Source organism: Lampris incognitus, chromosome 6, assembly GCF_029633865.1.
Source record: "Lampris incognitus isolate fLamInc1 chromosome 6, fLamInc1.hap2, whole genome shotgun sequence".
Lineage (NCBI taxonomy): Eukaryota > Metazoa > Chordata > Actinopteri > Lampriformes > Lampridae > Lampris > Lampris incognitus.
The window spans coordinates 64,407,589-64,423,980 of NC_079216.1; the positions used below are offsets into that span (position 1 = coordinate 64,407,589).

General features: G+C 47.1%; 1 protein-coding gene across 1 annotated transcript in view; it reads left to right on the forward strand.

Moving 5' to 3' along the window:
* b4galnt3b (beta-1,4-N-acetyl-galactosaminyl transferase 3b) overlaps positions 1-16,392 on the forward strand; it is a 39,451-nt gene that overhangs the window by 2,219 nt on the left and 20,840 nt on the right. Inside the window, exons 2-7 of the mRNA XM_056282492.1 lie at positions 9,208-9,263; positions 9,391-9,474; positions 11,421-11,516; positions 13,619-13,709; positions 13,868-13,968; positions 14,068-14,135. Of these exons, the coding sequence (XP_056138467.1) occupies positions 9,208-9,263; positions 9,391-9,474; positions 11,421-11,516; positions 13,619-13,709; positions 13,868-13,968; positions 14,068-14,135 (496 nt within the window). The remainder of the gene's footprint in view (positions 1-9,207; positions 9,264-9,390; positions 9,475-11,420; positions 11,517-13,618; positions 13,710-13,867; positions 13,969-14,067; positions 14,136-16,392) is intronic.

Genomic DNA, 16,392 nt, shown 5'->3' on the forward strand with positions numbered 1-16,392 from the left:
AATCCAGTTGGAGGGACCTGACATGTCCCAGGAAGGATTGACAGATTTTTATAAAATTGTCCATTAGAGCCGTGAAGGGAGTGTTTAATTTTCTCCAACTTCATCCAGGGCACCCTTTATATCCAGTGGGTATGGGGGGAGGAGGAGGGGTATGAGGGCTCTTCCAGTGCTTGAGAATAACACGCCTCGCTAATTATGTGAGAAAAAGCTACAAGTTCCGCAAAGTAGGACGGCAATGAGTGGCCAGTGGGTAGGACACCAAACAGGGCAACTAAGGGAGTGGGGTATTATTGAAAAGAGGTCTGCGCATGTTTTGTTTTTGTTTTTATTGCCTGTGTAATCAGCGAGACATTGGTGTAGTTCGATGTCCGGATTTAAAACCGTGTGGTCCCGCTGGGAAGTAGCCTAGAGTTACGTTAGACAACACAACGCTTCTTTGTGCAAATAATAAGTGCGCACTTTGTCATTAGTCTCTCTTTTTTTAAAATTATTATTATTAACCCAGACCAAGTCATGCGTTTTCCCCAGCCATGACACATTAGTGCACCACACATTCATTACACAGCTATAGACGATCTGTCCATGTGCCAGAACTGATCCAGTATAAAGGTCTTATTCATGTGTTGTGATTCCACCTCGCGGGCCGATAGTTCTTGTGTAAGGCCTATAAATTACAAATTTGCCTCAGTGGGCTTTACAGCAACACAACATCCTGTCCTCAGACCCTCGCATCGGATAAGGAACAACTCCCTAAAAAAAAAACCTTTAACAGGGAGGAAAAATAGGAATTGGATGTTGGAATTTGTGACATTGGGCTGCACAAATAAAGTTGACCTGACTTGACGTAGGCCTACTGGCTGGTTTCTTGCCTCCACTAATGTCCTCTGTTGCTGTATGTGTGACGATTATACCACACCACACCAGGAGAGCTGACTACTCGGTCAGGATGAGAAGTAGGCCTAACAGGACTCATCAGCCTGCGAGGTGGAATCATAACGTACGAGTAAAACCTGTAGGACTCACACTGGAGCAGTTATATGGCATATAACTGGTCCCATGTAAAGTACGGACAGATGTTTTCCGATCCACCAAGCAGGTTCTGCTCTTTTCCAGAACTGGGAATGACTCTAGTCTGTCCTTTGACCTCCATTTGAGCCTACCTCTCCGTTTCCTTGTTTGTTTATATCCGTGAATTACAACATAACAACAACCAGGACTTGGAATCAACAGGTGGCCTCCCTCCCGATTCGATATTGCCTTGACATTTTTTTATTTCCCACATTTCACAGATGACGGTTTTTTTTAGTTTTTTTTTTAGGGTCCGTAGCCACCGTAAAATGTCCAAAACTGCAGTGATGGAAAGAAAATGTACAACATGCCTTTATTTGTTTATCTATTTCAGGCCCGTTTGTTACAAAAGCTCAAAACCTGATTATCCTGTCTGCATCCCTGGGAAGGCCACATTCAATTCAAATTCAAAACATTCATATTCACAAGAGGCGGCACAGTGGTTAGCGCGGTCGCCTCACTGCAAGAAGGTTCTGGGTTCGAGCCCCGGGGTAGTCCAAACTTGGGGGTCGTCCTGGGTCGTCCTCTGTGTGGAGTTTGCATGTTCTCCCCGTGTCTGTGTGGGTTTCCTCCGGGGGCTCCGGTTTCCACCCACAGTCCAAAGACACGTAGGTCAGGTGAATCGGCCGTACTAAATTGTCCCTAGGTGTGAATGTGTGTGTATCGGCCCTGTGATGGACTGGCGACCTGTCCAGAGTGTCTCCCCGCCTGCTGCCCAGTGACTGCTGGGATAGGCTCCAGCATCCCCGTGCCCCTGAGAGCAGGATAAGCGGTTTGGATAACGGATGGATGGATATTTGCAGGAGCTGTGCTGATCTCTGTATCAGGCATCTTCTCGGCCACTGTTAATCGTGCTTCAACACTGCGTTTAAAGGGTAAATACTCTACGGTATTAAAACCATAATGGCTTGGTCACCATTTTGGACTAAATCATTATTCTTTGCCACCCATCCCAACCGGGGTGGCGGGATGCTGGAGTCTTTCCCAGCAGTCATTGGGGGGCAGGTGGGGAGACACCCTGGACAGTCCGCCAGGCCGTCACAGGGCCAGATCTTATCATAAATCTTTTTTTATTTCGTGCAGTTGAGCTAAAACTCATTTTAACATCTCATTTTACTCTTTTATTGATCATTTTTCCTTTTTACTCTTTTATTTATTATTTAACTCATTATATACCCTAAAAACAACCCTGTTAAAAAAGTGATCTTAAGGCCAAACCTCGTCCCCTATTGTTTTTTAATTTGTCACCTAAACCTTCTCTTCTCTTGTTCCTCTCGCTCTTCTTTTATTCATGTTGAAAGTAATTAGGTGGCAAATATGCAAATACATCACAACCAGCAACATGTGACTCTTTCCGGAGCCCATTGCTACTTGTCAACAAAAGTGTGTGTGTGTGTGTGTGTGTGTTGGGGGGAGGGCGCAAGGCATTCTTGTAAAAGAAAAACAAAGAAAAAATTTCCCTTTTGAAAACGCGTTTCCTGTAATTGTTCGATATAGCCCATATCCATTTGGCTCCTGCTGACAGTGGTAGTTCTTTTTTTTAAAATATATTTCAAGTAGGATTTTTTTTTTATGCCAAATGCAGATTAGTTCTTATTCATGTGGGGTTATTGGGAAATTATTGGGAAAGTCTTTCAAAACAAATGCAGGGGTGTAGAACCTGATAATGTAATAAATTCCCGATAATGTAATAAAAATCTGCTCTTGAGTCCATTGAAAATGCAATAAAACCTGATAATGTCATAACTTCCTGATAATGTAATAAAGTGCATTTCCCAATAATGTAATAAACTTTTTACCAATAATGTAATGTGTTACATTAACGGGACGTTATTGCATTATCAGGTTAGCCTTCATTTCCCTGGTCCTGATAATGTAATAATTCCCCAATATTGTAATAATTTAACAGCAGCCCACCAATAAATGGATTCAAGTGGTGATACTGTTTAAGCAGCGCAAGCTCGAGAGGTCTAGCGCCACCGACAGGTCAAAGTTGGACGTGCATGAATGCGCTACTCTTCCTCAAAGCTACCTCCAAGCTACTTCCACACGTTTTTTCTCAGTTGGATCATTTTATTACATTATCAGGGTTATTACATTATTGGGGATTTATTACATTATCAGGTGGGAAATCTTGTGTAAGAAGGGTTTTAGTTGAACTGCATCCCAAGTGCAACAGGGTGAATAGTCGTGATCAAAATTGACAAAAAAAAAGAATTTGACTTATACAATGAATATGGTCTGTATTCGTGTATGATGAAATTCATTCATAAGAATAATCCCAACACGTTGTTGCAGATGTGACCAGTCGTTAAGATTCGACCGTTTTGAATTTTACCCCCGTTGATCTTCACAATATGAATATCACAGAACGTTGAATCAGTTCATCTGGACACAACATTTAATAATAATAATAATCACATTTATATAGGGCTCTTCTAGACACCCAAGGCGGGTAACTCTCTTCAACCACCACCGATGTGTAGCACCACCTGGGTGATGCACGGCAGCCATTTTGCGCCAGAACGCTCACCGCGCATCAGCTTGGAGAGGGAGGAACCATTGAGCCAATTACATGGGGGGGGGTTGATTAGGTAGCCAGATGGAGAGAGCCAGGTTGGGGATTTTGCCAGGACACCAGGGGACCCCCTACTCTTTGCGATAGGTGCCATGGGATCTTTAATGACCACAGTGAGTCAGGACCTCGGTTTAACGTCTCATCCGAAGGACGGCATCTCCTACAGCAGAGCATCCCCGTCACTGCACTGGGGCATTGAGATTTGATATTTTGTTGGTTTTATTAGGACCAGAGGGAAGACTGCCCCCAGTGGCCCACCAACACCACCTCCGGCAGCAACTCATTTTCCCAGGAGGTCTCCCATCCAAATACTAGCCAAGTCCACACCTGCTTAGCTTCTGTCATTTGGCAGAGCCAGGGTACATGTTGGTAATATGGCTGCTGGCTATGGGGGGCCATCTATGTTAAGACCATCCCTGAACCGAGGGGGGGGCCTAAGAGTACATCTGTCACCATCTCACAATGCTGTGATTGCAACCATTCCCCAGTCCTCTGTGAATAGTACACATGGCCATTGTAACTCTATGGTCACGGCAATTTGCATATGAAACCGATCATTGGTTTCGGTTGTTATGCCACTGTATTGTTTATAAGGGTGGGGATTCCTGCAGTCAGTTGAGACTGAAGCTGTCACTTAGGGCCCGGACACACCAAACTGACTAGCGGCGACGAAGGCCGACTGTTGCGTCGCCTCACGTCACCTGCCGCCTGGGCCAAAAGGTAGCACTTGAACACACCGCAAAGACTACAGCTGGCAGCCCTTAGCACTGATTCGCTAAGCTGAACAGCTGATCAGAGTGATCTCTCTCACTGACGGGCTCCGCCGAGTCAACACGCTGAATCGGCCGGAAAGCTGCCGACAGGGGTCCGACTAGTGCCGACGGTGCGGGACACACTGCAAAAAGTAGGGTCACAGACGCTCACCGACGGCCGATCGTCGGCCCGGTGTGTCAGGGCCCTTAGATGAGTGATGGAATATTTCTTCCAATAAACGTTGTGTCCAGATGAACTGGTTGACCTTCTGTGATTTCCTTTCCTGGGTTATTGAGCATGCGTGAAGACACAGTATGAATACTTTTTAGAAGTCCTGTCCGCCTTTCAAATCCATTCCACTTTTGACCCGGCAATATGCCAGTGTCTCTGAAAGTCCATACCAGTCTTCATGCTTTGCCTTGCACAGTGTTCCATCTTTGACCTGGGAGTATGCCGGTGTCTCGGCTTTGCCTTGCACAGTCTTCCATCTTTGCTGAAGTTTGGAGCCATTTAACCATCTCGCTGGTCCTGTGTCTCTTGTCGTGTGCAGCAGAGGTGTAATTAGAATAACGGCTAAACAGACAGCGATGCTAGCCCGAACGATGTCATTAACTACATCTGAGAACGATGACGTCAAGTGCTCGGTAATTCTTCTGTGCAGGAGAAAATTGGTCAGCTTCACATTTTAGGTGGGACCACCTGTGCAGAAAAAAAAGCTGTTTGCACTGATGAGAACACTTCCAGTGTGAACAGTCTGTAAACATAATCCTGACGCTCACCAACTCTTGAGCTTTTTGATCTTGTGAAAACAGGAAATGGTGAGGCAAGACTGAGTCGCCACACTACTGAAGGCTGAAAACCTAACAATGAACAAAAACTGACTATCTTGACAGTTTTACACATGGACCTTTTCAATAGCAAGCCCACCTCAGTGTCCCATAATGCACAGCACAGGGTCAGGGAGACCCCCAAAATTCAACATAGGCAGAACAAAACGTAAGGCGAGGGGGTTTGGGCGGTTTGGCTTTCCGGAGAAATTAGCTTTTTTAGTGAATTTGAGAGAAGGAGGTGATGAAAGTGGACTTGGAAGGTGGACGGGACTCGTAAAATGCTGCTGACTGGCAGGGTAAATGTCTTCTCATTGTGCCAACGCAATCAGATAACGAGATTTAGGGGCTAAAAAAAGGGGAACTTTATCAGAATTAGTGAACTGGAACTGGGGAGCGCGTATCATCTGTGAACGCTGGATGGGGGGGGGTGCATACCCCTGGAAATTGCAGTTATTATGGTGCCACGCTAGGTTTCCAAACTTCCTGTCTCTAAGACGTTTTCCACCCTACGTTACCATTTGCCCCTCACAACCCGCACGTAAAAAACTCGGGGTGACTCCATGCTGATATTAAAGAGATATAGAAGCTGTCAAGTGTGTCTCGGTGAGCGCTCAAAAAGAAGCAACGAAGCCTGACATGTAAACACATGCCTTAGTTCCTAAGGACCTCCATTACAAGGCCTTCCTATCTACACACACACACACACACACATTCCTGGGCTATAGCCCCCTTGTCACAATAGGGCTATTGTCAATGGTAGGACTCCACACAACCCCTGAAAACACACAGGATAGGTGAAGGTATGAGAGAGTGGCAGGTATGCCCGTACTTTTTTTTTTCAAATCCAGGGATGAGATCCATAAACTTTCCGACGATACCCAAAGAATTTTATGCGTGCATTTAAGAGTACGGGTCCTCGTGCCCTTTCCATAATGTAGTTTTTCAATATTTTTGGACAACTCCTCCCACTGTACTTAGGTATTCGTGCATGTGTTTGAGGCAAGATGAAGATATTCTCCAACGTCACTAATGTTTTTTCCACGGTAATATGTAGCCACATAGTACCTCATTTTTATCGACACTGATTTTTTTTAATTATATACACTACCAACAAATTAGACAATCCTAATATGTGCATTTTATAGTCTAAGAAAGTTGAATCGGTACATCTGGACACGTTTGTTGAGACAGATATGTTCCATCACTCATCCAATGCCCCTTTTCCATTGCATGGTACCGGCTCAACTCAACTCTACTCTATTCGACTCTACTCGCTTTACTTATGGAGATTTCGTTTTCCACTGCAGATAGTATCCCCTCATGGCAAAGCCCCGCTGGTCATTTGTGGGTGTGTTGACTTCTGTTTTATTTTCAAAAAAATCAACAAGACCAACTCTACATGAACAGTATTAGTGTAGCTAAGAGATTCGCTGACAACAAATATTTTTTTACATGGATAGATTATCAACTGTAATACAAGTTTCGTATGACTCGCTTTGGCATTTCCTGCTTATAAACAGAGCTGTTCAATTTCTCTCTGATCAATCAGTGGTCAGGTTTTATTTATATTTAGATAAATATAAATACATTTTATTTATATCTATCTGTATTATATTTACATTTAAATATTTTTATATATTTTATAAGATTTTATATTTAAATAAATTTTATTCATATTTGTATTCATATTTTATTTATTTATTTTATTTCTATTTAGATCTAAACATTTTTATTTATTTCTATTCAAATCTAAATATTTTATTTATTTATCTATTTTTGTTTCTGTTTTATTTCTATTTAAATCTAAATATTTCTTTCTTTTTTTCAGAAGATTTTATTTATATTTAAATAAATGTAAAATATACATATATTTATATTTATTTATATTTTATTTAATTTATTTATTCATTTATTTGTAGTGGTATTTTCATGTCGCCTTTTAGTATCGGCTCAGCTCACTTGGAACCTCGACAGAGGTGGTACCAAAAAAAGTACCTGGTACCGGGTACTATCCCTAACTTTTGCCCAGTGGAAAACCAAACAAAGCGAGTAGAGTAGAGTTGAGTCGAGCCGGTACCATGCAGTGGAAAAGGGGCATAAGTGACCGCTTCAGTCTCAGCTGGCAGCAGGTATCCCCATCCTTATACAGCTGGCACAACGACTGAAACCAATGGTCAGTTTAATATGCAAATTACCCTGACCAGATTACCCAAATGACCCTAACTAGAGTAACAATGGCCATGTGTACTTCAAGGTGTTTTATAGCGTGCATCAACTATGCAAAACGGAATAAGCTCAAGCTTGCCTCCAAAGAACTCTATGTGGGATTCATTTATTCGTAAGAATGCCTTTTCAGAAAGACGGTATTTTTTTACACAAGGTTGTAAAAAAAAAAAAAGCAGAAGAGCTTTGTAGCTGCCGCTATAGTGGACTGTCAGTCAGAGGTGAAGGGTGGAGGAGGGGAGGACGGATGAGCACAGACAAGAGTCTCTGAAGTCGGAAAAGTATAAAAATATCCGTCTCTCTTTTCCCACTACTCTACAATTACTGTGTGTGTTACCAAAATAAGGCCCACGGGGAGTGTGTGACTCTCCACCCTTGCGATAATGACAGACTTCCAGGCCACCAGTGCTTTAATCCTGGCTCTCTCACACACACACACACACACACACAGTCTTCTTATAAATAACACACCATAGCATAGAAAAACAGCATGTCTGCCAGTCCCTTCCAATCAAAGCAGAAGCTTTCCAGCCATGTAAACTGAACCAAGACCACAAAACCTGCCGAGTGCCTCAAGTTACATTCAGCGCACAGCAGCAAAGGCTTGGCACGGCGAGCAGATGGGACTCCATCGAGACTCCCCCGTTGTGCGTTTAAACGGAAGAAAAAACAGAAGCACAATCGGAAGACGTGGGTGAAAATGCATTTGGCACGAGACTGTTGGGTGGAAAATGCAGGTGAAACACCCATAATGTATACAGCATGTAGTACGTCTGTGACTGGACAGCGGGCGTAGTCTGTCACGGCAACGGGGCTTGTTAGTTTAAGAGCTAGATTTGTGGTGAGGGGGGGAAAAATGTTTTTTTTTTAAATGTTCCTCCCTTTTTTTCTCCCCAAGTGTACCCGACCAATTACCCCTCTCTTCTGAGCCGTCCCGGTCGCTGCTCCACCCCCTCTGCCGATCCGGGGAGGGCTGCAGACTACCACATGCCTCCTCCGATACATGTGGAGTCGCCAGCTTCTGCTTTTCACCTGACAGTGAGGAGTTTCTCCAGGGGGACGTAGCACATGGGAGGGTCATGCTATTCCCCCAGTCCCCCCCCCAAAAAACAGGTACCCCAACCTACCAGAGGAGGTGCTAGTGCAGCAACCAGGACACATATCCACATCCGGCTTCCCACCTGCAGACAAGCCGGAGGTTACATGGGGATTTGAACCGGCGATCCCCCCCCCCCCGAACAGGCGCCTTGATGGACTGACCAGAGGAGGCGCTAGTACAGCGACCAGGACACATACCCACATCCGGCTTCCCACCCGCAGACACGGCCAATTGTGTCAATAGGGACGCCCGACCAAGCCAGAGGTAACACGGGGATTCGAACTGGCGAGCCCCGTGTTGGTAGGCAGCAGAATAGACCACTATGCTACCAGGACACCTCGGCTCGTCCCACTGTTGGTTGAAGAGCGTTTGACTAGGGGGCTTCACGAAGGCCACCAGTGTTGGCTGGAATAGGCTTCTGTCCCCTGAAGCCTTGCAGCAGCTTTGTCTCGAAAAGCTCTTATTTTCTTTTAACACCGTGCAGAAAGCCATTGTTTTTATTAGATGTCAAGAGGAAGCTCGGACTGGAACCTACAGGAAAAAAAACATCAGCAGTGTTTTCCAAATAAGTGGCTCCGTCATCCTCGGCACCATTGTTTTTACATGTAGACTTTTCATGGTTGTGTTGTGCTGATTGTTTCCACTCTCGTCTTCAGGTCTGAATGCTGCTGGGGAAGATGGCCGCCCGAGAGGAGCACCGTCCGACGGCGAGGTAAAGGATGGCGCATGGAAGAGAACAAGGGAGGATGGAGGGTAGACGGAGGGGACACAGGCCAGTAAAAAAAGGCGGTGAGGGTGGAGGAAAGCGCTCACATAAATTCTAATGTTTCTCCGTGCAGGCCGGAGGGGATTACCGGTTGCACTCGTGGGAGGACACAGCCGGCTGGCGTTCCAGCTACACCCAGCAGGCCTGGAAACCAGAGGTGTGTGTGTGTGTGTGTGTTTGTGTGTGTTTGTACACTTTATAAAGCTCAGCTCTTCTTAACTTGTTGAATGCTGGTAGCCTGCCCTGCCTCGTTCGCGGGAGTGTCTGTTCGTTCCCCGGGTGGTCCGCTCAAGCAGCATCTATTTCTTTGTGGGGGGGTCATCATATTTCCACTATATTAAGCTGTGCTGCTAACGCTGGCTAGTTGCTAGCTCCTCCTGTTACACGTTTGGGGTCGCTGTCGCTAGCTGTGCCTCGCTTTAGTCGCCCCAAGGAGAACCGGAGACCCTGCCGAGGCCTTCACCAATGACCACAGTGTGGTCAGCCAAACCACCGGCTTTGTCTGTACACCGATTTAACGGATACTGAGGGGGTTTATTTTCGTAGCCAGTCTGAAATGTCAGTGTGGGACAGACAAAGGTGTTCATTGATCCCTTTTGACAATGAAAAAACATTTTGTTTTTCATTTTGAGTTTTGGGTTGAGGAAGGTGCAAAGACACCTGTTCCCTTTATATACGTACAACTGGTATTGCTTCAGAAACACGTGAATACAAATACATGTTGGATGTCCATGTTGGATGTGTGACGAATGTGCAAATCCTTCCTACATTTTAGAACATGACGACAACATACTTTACAGGTGATACTCAGCACCCCCCCCCCCCTTTTTCCCCCCCGATTGTACTTGGGCAATTACCCCGCACTCTTCCGAGCCGCCCCCGCTCGCTGCTCCACCCCCTCTGCCGATCCGGGCAGGGCTGCAGACTACCACATGCCTCCTCCGATACACGTGGAGTCGCCAGCCGCTTCTTTTCACCTGACAGTGAGGAGTTTCGCCAGGGGGACGTAGCGCGTGGGAGGATCACGCTATTCCCCCCCCAGTACCCCGGAACAGGCGCTCCGACCGAGCAGAGGAGGCGCTAGTGCAGCGACCAGGACACATACCCACATCTGGCTTCCCACCCGCAGACACGGCCAATTGTGTCTGTAGGGACACCTGACCAAGCTGGAGGTAACACGGGGATTCGAACCGGCGATCCCCGCGTTGGTAGGCAACGAAATAGACCGCCACGCCACCCGGACGCCCCACCCCCTCATTCTTAACTCCTTTTCGTTTTCCCCCCCCCTCACTGTCTTGTCAAATAAAAGAGAAATTGCCACACCGCTCCTCAGGGTTTTCAGACGGGTGACCTTTGAGCTGCACTCGGGGAGCTGAGCGCTCCCAGTGAGGCGGAACCCTTGTTAAACAGTTACAGCGACGGTTGTCTGCGCTCCTGCAGGCTTCCGAGGCGCAGTTGCACCGCGTTGTCATGGTGCCGGACCCACGGTCGTGCAGATGGTTAACTCGGTGTGCTGATGACAGCTGATTAGCACGCCGGTTTACGATAACTTTTGGCGTATCGGGACGGAGAATGCTGAGGCTTCTCTTCTGATCCACTCTGACCCTTGAGCTTTATGGCAGTCAACACACATACACACACACACACACACACACACACACACACACGCACACGGACACACAGCTCAGATACTGCCGACACTGGCAGAAGTCACACAGGTGTAGGTTTACAGGACACCTGGGCTTCTGCTGAAATTCAACAGGTTATTTTTTTCACGTGTGTGTGTGTGTGTGTGTGTGTCAGTCAGTGTTTCTACAAAATCTTTCGTCACAGCAGATTCCTGTTTCACTCCGTTATCTGTTTCAGCCATCATTTTCCTGTTCCTGTATTAAAATGTCTCTCGCTGTGATACCAATACCATTGTATTGATCAAAGACGTCGTGGTCGGTGTGTATTTGTGTGTTTGGGTTGAGTAATAATGCCAGAGAAAGGAAATGGAAAAGGTGTGGCAGTGGAAAAGTGTTACACAGCCGAGTGCTTGCCACCGCTAAACTGGAAAGACTGCACACGGCATCGTCATGACTGACTCCGATTCTTTCCCAGTATAAGGGACAGGCCAACCTCCATATCTTTGAGGACTGGTGTGGCAGCTCCACGGCCCAGCTACGTAAGGCCCTGCACTACCCACTGTACCCCCATGTGAGTCACACACACACACACACACACACACGCACACACACACACGCGCCAGAATCCAAGTTAGCTGATGATGTGTTCTGCTAGTTGAGCAACCCTTCAGTACACAGCGCTACACATATTTAATGATTTCACCGCAAACTGAACCTCCGTTTTCTTTTCAGAGGCAATTCCGTCCTCAAAAACTGCAGTCGTAGCATGTTTACCACTTGTAAAATCGGCTGCTTGTGTGCTTCACTGTCACGCCAGACGATAGGAAACCAGAATCCAGCTGACCGACAATGTTGCATGGTTGCGTGACGGTGAACTGGTGTGAGACAGAGCAAGAGTAGCAGCAACAGCAGTCGGTGGTAACAGGAGAAGCAGAGTGTGCATGGTTCAAAGAGATGAGAAGGGACATCTTAGTGGGAGAATTACATCAGATAGCAATACTAATACAAATATGGAGGCATAAATGGGAACAATAGGGATAAATAAAAACAATAAGGTGCGAGGCTAAATGGGACGTCCTAATGCATGCTCAATGATCCAGGTGAGGAAATCGCCGTAAGTTGAATCAGTTCACCTGGACACAACGTTTATTGATTGCTGAAATGGGATCGTTTGACTGTGAATGGGTGATGAAAGTAAGGGGAACATTAACACAAACACGGGAACATTGCCCTCAAAATGGGAATATTGCCCTCAACACGGGAACATTGCCCTCAACATGGGAACATTGCCATCCACACGGGAACATTACCCTCAACACGGGAACATTGCCCTCAACACGGGAACATTACCCTTAACATGGGAACATTGCCCTCAACACGGGAACATTACCCTCAACACTGGAACATTACCCTCAACACGGGAACATTACCCTCAACACGGGAACATTGCCCTCAACACGGGGAACATTACCCTCAACACTGGAACATTACCCTCAACACGGGAACATTACCCTCAACACGAGAACATTGCCCTCAACACGGGAACATTACCCTCAACACGGGAACATTGCCCTCAACACGGGAACATTACCCTCAGCACAAGGTGTCTTGCTTCATGATAACTCATAGCTGCAGTTTGCTTGAGTATGTGACATCTAGCTACTACTTCCGCGGTGTATGAAGATACGCTGACATTAAAACAACGAATAGTTTTGGCGTCTGGGTGGCGTAGCGGTCTATTCTGTTGCTTACCAAAACAGGGATCGCCGGTTCGAATCCCAGTGTTACCTCCGGCTTGGTCGGGCATCCCTACACACACAATCATCCATGTCTGCGGGTGGGAAGCTGGATGCAGGTATGTGTCCTGGTCACTGCACTAGCCCCTCCTCTGGTCAGTCAGGGCGCCTGTTCGGGGGGGAGGAGGAACTGGGGGGGGGGGGAATAGCGTGATCCTCCCACACGCTACGCCTCCCTGGCGAAACTCCTCATTGTCGGGTGAAAAGAAGCGGCTGGCGACTCCACGTGTATGGGAGGAGGCGTGCGGTAGTCTGCAGCCCTCCCCGGCTCGGCAGAGGGGGTGGAGCAGCGACCGGGACAGCTCGGAAGAGTGGGGTAATTGCGTTAGAGGTCGGGGGAAAAGAAAGGAAGCAACATTGGGGTGCTGGAACCCCAAACAAACAACTTAATTGACACATCCATGTCATCAGTAAACTGGTAGCGTAAGTAGACCCCCCCTACTGGCTGGGTGTCAAGATGTATAAACAGAAGTGGAGATGCGGATGTGTGTAGCCAGGAATTGATGTGTACTGGCTGGGGTCTTAGTGGAAGTCAATGGGATTCTTTACACACATATTATTCTCCAAGAACAAATTGGATTTTTCCTCCTGAGAAGTTTTTAACCTTTACAGACCATAGTCAAACACAAGTTATTAAATACAATAGGAGAAGAAGAAGAAAAAGACCGTAATCCAAATGCTGTTCCTCTGGACATAAAACCCTTATTTTAAACTGTGAACTATGCACAGCCATGCACACAGACACGCTCTGTTGTGTTCGCTCGGACACGCATTCTACACCCATCTGCTAAGGCCTCACGTTACTGGACACACAATTTACTCTGCGTTTTGAGTAAACACCATGGCTGACTCTTGCCTTCTCGGTCTCCCTCCTCAGTCTAGAACAACGGTGCAGAAGCTGGCTGTGTCTCCTCAGTGGACCAACTATGGCCTCCGAATCTTTGGCTACCTGCATCCGTTCACTGACGGTACAGCCTTCCTCTTCCTCTGCTGTGTGCACACGGCCTGCTGCTTTCACATGCCTCCTACATGCACCTCCCAACATTTATTTTACAGTATGTTTTCCATTCACGTTTCTCTCTCCTTTTTCTCCCTCTCTCTCTCCTGCTCTCTCTCTCTTTCTCAGGAGATTTTGTGTTTGCGGTGAGCTCTGATGATAACTCTGAATTTTGGCTCAGCCAGAATGACACTCCCTTTTCCTTGAAATTACTGGCTTGGGTAGGCAAGGTATGCATCTCTTTCATCTGGAAGATGGGGGGAGGGTCTGGATTGGAATATATTTCAATGTAATATGTGTGTGTGTGTGTGTGTGTGTCCTTTCTCCAGACAGGCACAGAGTGGACTGCCCCGGGTGAGTTTGACAAATACGCCAGCCAGATCTCCGGATCAGTTAGGTGAGTTGGCCTGAAATTACAACAATAGACCGGTATCATGCAAAGTCAACAGCATGTGCCCGAACATGCCTTGTTGCCCAGCACTCAGTGTCACGGTGGACCACATGAAAAGTGCTATCTGTGTGTGCATACGGTGACATCAGAATCTGCTTTTGTATAGCCACAGACTATATAACCTGTGCATTGGGAGCGTATCTGTTTTGGAATGCTGAATCATGGTAGATAGACTTGAGGCAGAGCATGGCATTTAGCTGTGGTTGGCATTTTTTTCTGGGATGCTTTGGTTCCCTTCGGCTAAACATGAGTGGTGAGCCAAGACACACGAGCACATACGTGTACCTGCACTCACAAGCACACACAGCTTTGCTGATCTGACAAGGATAAACGCCGGTAGGAGATGTGGGTTTCATCCTAACAAAGCAGGTTGTCAAGCTACTGTGATAAACGACAAGCTTCCTGCCGTATGAGGACTGAACAGCGAGCGAGCTGAAGGGAGAAGAGGCAAAGCGAGGAAAACCGGAGCAGTGGGCTTGGAAAGGGAAAGGAGTGGATTGAGAAAATTGGGGATGATAAAAGGAGCGAGAAAAACAAAGAGGGTACTTTTTAGTTAGCATGGAGAGTCTTCCACTTCCGGTGTGGGAAGATGGCGGCGCGAATTCACATTTGCAGCGGCCTCGCCCGGTTGCCAGTGTGGGAAGATGGCGGCGCGAACTTACGATTGCAGCGGCTTTACCCAGTACTGGCTATGCAGTTTCTTTGTCCACGTCTGTGTCTACGTTTGTGTCTTTGTTTGATGGCTGGGAGAGCTTGGTCTGCTGCGTCCTGTGGGTTCAGGTACCACGGCCCTGCCTGGAGCTGTGCCCAAAGAGGAAACACTGAGGGTAGTCTGACAGGACGCGGATGCGGGGCAAGCTAAGCTAACTGTTAGCCCATGCAGACCGGCAGTTCCGATAACACCGAGGGCGGTCTGGCGGCAGCCTCGCCCAGCGTTGACTGTGTTTTTGCTGTGGTCGTTCGGAGTGCAGGGAGGTGTGTTGAAGGTGTCTGGCTGGGAGAGCTGGCGTTGGATTGGCCGGGGGAGCCTGGTCTGCTGCGTCCGGTGGGCCCAGGGACAGCAACCTTGCCTGGAGCTGCACCCAAAGAGGAAACACTGAGGGCGGTCTGACAGGACGTGGAAGCGGGGCAGGCTAAGCTAACTGCTAGCCCATGCAGACTGGCAGTTCCGACAGTCATCCTGGCATTCGCTGTCTTGGACAGTGATTTAGAAAAAAAAAATATATATATGTTGGATATATGTGTTTTTGTAGTTTTTGTAGCTTTTTGTAGTTTGGATATGTGTCTTTGTCTTCGTGTTGCACTGCTGTGGGCTGGAGGAAACGATATGTAATTTCGTTTCATGTGCGCAGGTGCGTGGAATGAAATGACAAATAAATGTTCCTGATTCTTGGTCCCTGAGGTGATGGAGCCTAGTCAGGGGGCAGTAAGGGTGACATATCCAGGGGCCACATGTGTCCCTGCTGTGTAACCATATGTACACTTAACACACGCTTGACAGTTGGTAAATGGTAACATGTCCACTGTGTTGACCACAGTGAATCACAGTGCCAAGCGTTGGGGAGCTAATATTCCAGACTGATTCTGCTAAGCTACAGAATTAGCAGGTGTGCAGGCCACCATTTTTTCCCCATTACTTTACTGATCCCCATGAGGAAATTCTTCCTCTGCATTTAACCCATCCTAGCTGTGTAGCTAGGAGCAGTGGGCAGCCGCCGTGCAGCACCCGGGGACCAACTCCAGTTGGTCTTGCCATGCCTCGGTCAGGGGCACAGACAGGAGTATTAACCCTAACATGCATGTCTTTTTGATGGCGGGGGAAACCGGAGCACCCGGAGAAAATCCACACAGACACGGGCAGAACATGCAAACTCCACACAGAAAGGACCTGGGATGACCCCCCCAAGGTTGGACAATCCCGGGGTTCAAACCCAGGACCTTCTTTTTCCTAATCTGAGCTACAGTAGTTTCAGTTGGTCTGTTGATACGGTGGAGTTACGAGCTTCACTTCCTTTCTCACTTGTGTCTTTGTTTAGTTTAGTTTAAAACGTTTATGTGGGAAGGGACAATGTACATTAATCAACATTCGAAACAAATGTACATGTGCCTGAGTTAGCTAATAGGCGAGTTTCCATCGGCAGTCCCTTTGCCTGATGTTAGAACAGCTCTGATTTCAAACCCGGGTAGATGAAGCTCATTAGCC